This window comes from Castanea sativa, chromosome 3 (genome assembly GCF_040712315.1).
Source record: "Castanea sativa cultivar Marrone di Chiusa Pesio chromosome 3, ASM4071231v1".
NCBI lineage: Eukaryota > Viridiplantae > Streptophyta > Magnoliopsida > Fagales > Fagaceae > Castanea > Castanea sativa.
Window position 1 is genome coordinate 36887102 of NC_134015.1, and position 3330 is coordinate 36890431.

At 41.1% G+C, this 3330-nt stretch overlaps 1 protein-coding gene across 1 annotated transcript; it reads left to right on the plus strand.

The window, feature by feature from the left end:
* Window positions 1-2274: 2274 nt before the first annotated feature.
* LOC142628887 (uncharacterized) lies at window positions 2275-3330 on the plus strand. Its single transcript, XM_075802919.1, has one exon. The coding sequence runs from the start codon at window positions 2275-2277 to the stop codon at window positions 3328-3330; it is 1056 nt and encodes a 351-aa protein (XP_075659034.1).

Here is a 3330-nt window from a genome sequence, read left to right on the forward strand (position 1 = left end):
AGGATCATCTTCAGGAAGGAATCAGCAATACACGCCCCTGAATGCTCCACTTAATCAGGTGCTTATGCAAATCAAGGATGACTCACTCTTAAAGTGGCCAGAGAAGATGAAAGGAGATCCTAATAAGCGCAATAAGAACAAATATTGCCGCTTCCATAGAGATCATGGGCATGACACGAACGAGTGTTATGACTTGAAGTAGCAAATAGAGAATCTTATCAGATAAGGAAAGCTAAGACATTTTGTTGGACGGGACCATAAAGACGAGAAGTTGAAAGGAAAAGTAGAAGAGCCATCACGACCCCCACTTGGAGAAATAAGAATTATTATAGGTGGAACTTCAACAGGGCAGTCTTCCAAGTCAAGGAAGACTTACTTGAAAGTGGTGCAAAACGTCCAACTCTCTGAACGAGTTCCAAGGACGAAGGGGGCAGACGAGCAAGTCATTACTTTCACAGACAAAGACGCTAAAAAGGTCCATCATCCACATGATGATGCAATCGTCATTACTTTGCTCATTGCGGATTACACAACTAGAAGGGTGCTGGTAGATAATGGGAGTTCAACAGATATCCTATATTACCCTGCCTTCCAGCAGATGAAGATTGGACGAGATAAACTTCATCCAATAAATTCATCCTTAGTTGGATTTGGAAAAATGAAAGTACAACCTGTGGACACTATTACATTACCTGTAGTGGTGAAAGCATATCCACAACAGATAACCAAGGAAATGAGTTTCCTCGTGGTGGACTGTTCATCTTTTTATAACGTCATCATTGGAAGACCAACTTTAAACAGTTGGAAGGCAGCAACATCTACCTACCACCTATCTGTCAAATTCCCAACAGACTATGGGATAATACAAGTGCAAGGAGATCAGTTAGCCGCTAGAGAATGCTAACTAACCATGTTGGCTATTGACGAGCATGTGCAAACCATGACCATAAAGGATAGAAAAGTTTTTGCAGAGCCCACCGAAGTTCTGGAAGACATCTTTCTAGGAAAGGGTAATCCCGAGAAGTTTACTAGAATTGGAAAAAGTATGGAGGAGAAGAGGAAGCAAGACCTCGTCTAGTTCTTAAGGAAGAGTATCGATATTTTTGTATGGAGTCATGAAGACATGCCAAGAATTGACCCAAGTGTTATTACTCATCAGTTGAATGTGCACCCATCTTCCAAGCCTGTTTGTCAAAAGAAGGGGGTCTTTGCTCTTGAACAAGAAAATACTATTAAGGAAGAGGTCCAAAAGTTAATCATAGCAAAATTTATTCGGGAAGTCTATTACTCGAATTGGTTAGCTAACGTGGTGATGGTCAAGAAGGCAAATGGCAAGTGAAGGATGTGTGTAGACTTCACAAATTTGAACAAAACTTGCCCTAAGGATAGTTATCCTTTGCCACGCATTGATCAGTTGGTGGATTCAACAGCAAGTCATCAGTTACTAAGCTTCATGGATGCCTTCTCAAGGTATAATCAGATAAAGATGGACAAGGCAGATCAAGAGAAGACATCCTTCATTACCAATCAAGGTTTGTTTTGTTATAAGGTAATGCCCTCTAGTTTGAAGAATACGGGGGCAACTTACCAGAGGTTGGTCAACACATGTTCCATTCACAGATAAGACGGAATGTAGAAGTTTACGTTGATGACATGCTGGTGAAGAGCTTGGACGAGAAGAAGCATTTGGAAGACCTATAGAAGACCTTTGATACCCTTTGAAGATACAACATGAAGCTGAATCCAAGTAAGTGTGCCTACGAAGTTTCGTCAGGGAAGTTCCTAGGGTTCATGGTTTCACAGAGGGGAATTGAGGCGAATCCAGATAATATCCTAGCCATGCTAAACATGGAACCACCAAAGAATATCAAGGAAGTCTAGTCCCTCACTGGACGAGTTATAACTCTAAACAGGTTTGTTTCAAAAAGCTACCGATAAATGTTTACCCTTTTTCGAAGTTCTCGGGAAGGCATTCGAATGGACAGAAAAGTACCAAAAGGCCTTCCAGGATCTTAAAGTTTATCTAACCACTGCTCCCCTACTAAGTCCATCCATACCAAGTGAGGAGTTATATTTATACTTAGCAGTGTCCCCAGATGTAGTAAGTTCAACATTGATCAAGGAAGAGGAGAAAGTGCAGAAACCTGTGTATTATACAAGTTGAGCATTATGGGAGCAAAAGGACGATACCCAATGATGGGAAAATTGGATTTTGCATTAATAATGGCTTCTAGGAAGCTGAGGCATTACTCCTAGGCTCATGTCATCAATGTCATGACAGATCATCCGCTCAAGAAGGCAATGAATAAGTTGAAAGTCACAGGACGATTGATTCAATGGGCTGTTGAGCTTAGTGAGTTTGACATCAGGTACCAACCAAGAAATGCAATAAAGGCTCCAACTCTAGCAGATTTTATTGTAGAATTCACTCCAAGTCATGGTGATTTAGACTTGGTGGAAAAGGCTAAAACATCGGTCGCCCATATGGATGGGTCGTCTACATTATATGCAGGTGGAATAGGAGTTGTTTTGCAATCTCCAGAAGGAGATAAGATGAAGTTCAAGGTTCGTCTACAATATCAAACAACCAAAAATGAAGTTGAATATGAATCCCTTCTTAAAGGGCTAGAATTGGCTAAGTCTTTAAAGGCTGAATCAATAGTCGTTCAGGGAGACTTTCAGTTGGTTATAGGTCAAGTGAATGGAACATGTGAAGTTAAAGAAGAATGGATGAAGAATTATCTTAATAAGGTGAGACGCCTTGTTAAGAAATTTAAAGAAGCTAGATTCATTCAAGTCCCAAGGGAAGAAAACATGGAAGCAGACGCCTTAGCGAAGGAAGCATCAGCAGATGGATCAGTGGACAAGCTTGATGAAGTCCAGTACATGCCTAGCATAGATCTTCCAAAGGTACAACAGATAGAAGGTGAAGAAAATTGGATGACTCCAATAATCACTTATTTAAAGGATGGAAAGCTTTTAGACGAAAGAGACGAGGCTAGGAAACTAAGAATCAAATCAGCTAAGTACGTCCTTATAGACAAGGTGCTATACAAAAGAGGCTTCTCTCAACCTTACCTAAGGCGTTTAGCTCCAGATGAAGCGAACTACATTTTAAGAGAAGTTCATGAAGGATCATGTGGCAACCATTCAAGAGCTAGAGCACTCGTCCACAAGGTCGTACGTGCAAGTTATTACTGGCCAACGATTCAAGCAGATGTTAAGGCTCATGTAAAGGTGTATGATCAGTGTCAACGCTTTAGGAACGTCCCTAGACAACAATTGGAGTACCTCACCCCGATGATGGGCCCATGGCCTTTTGCACAATGA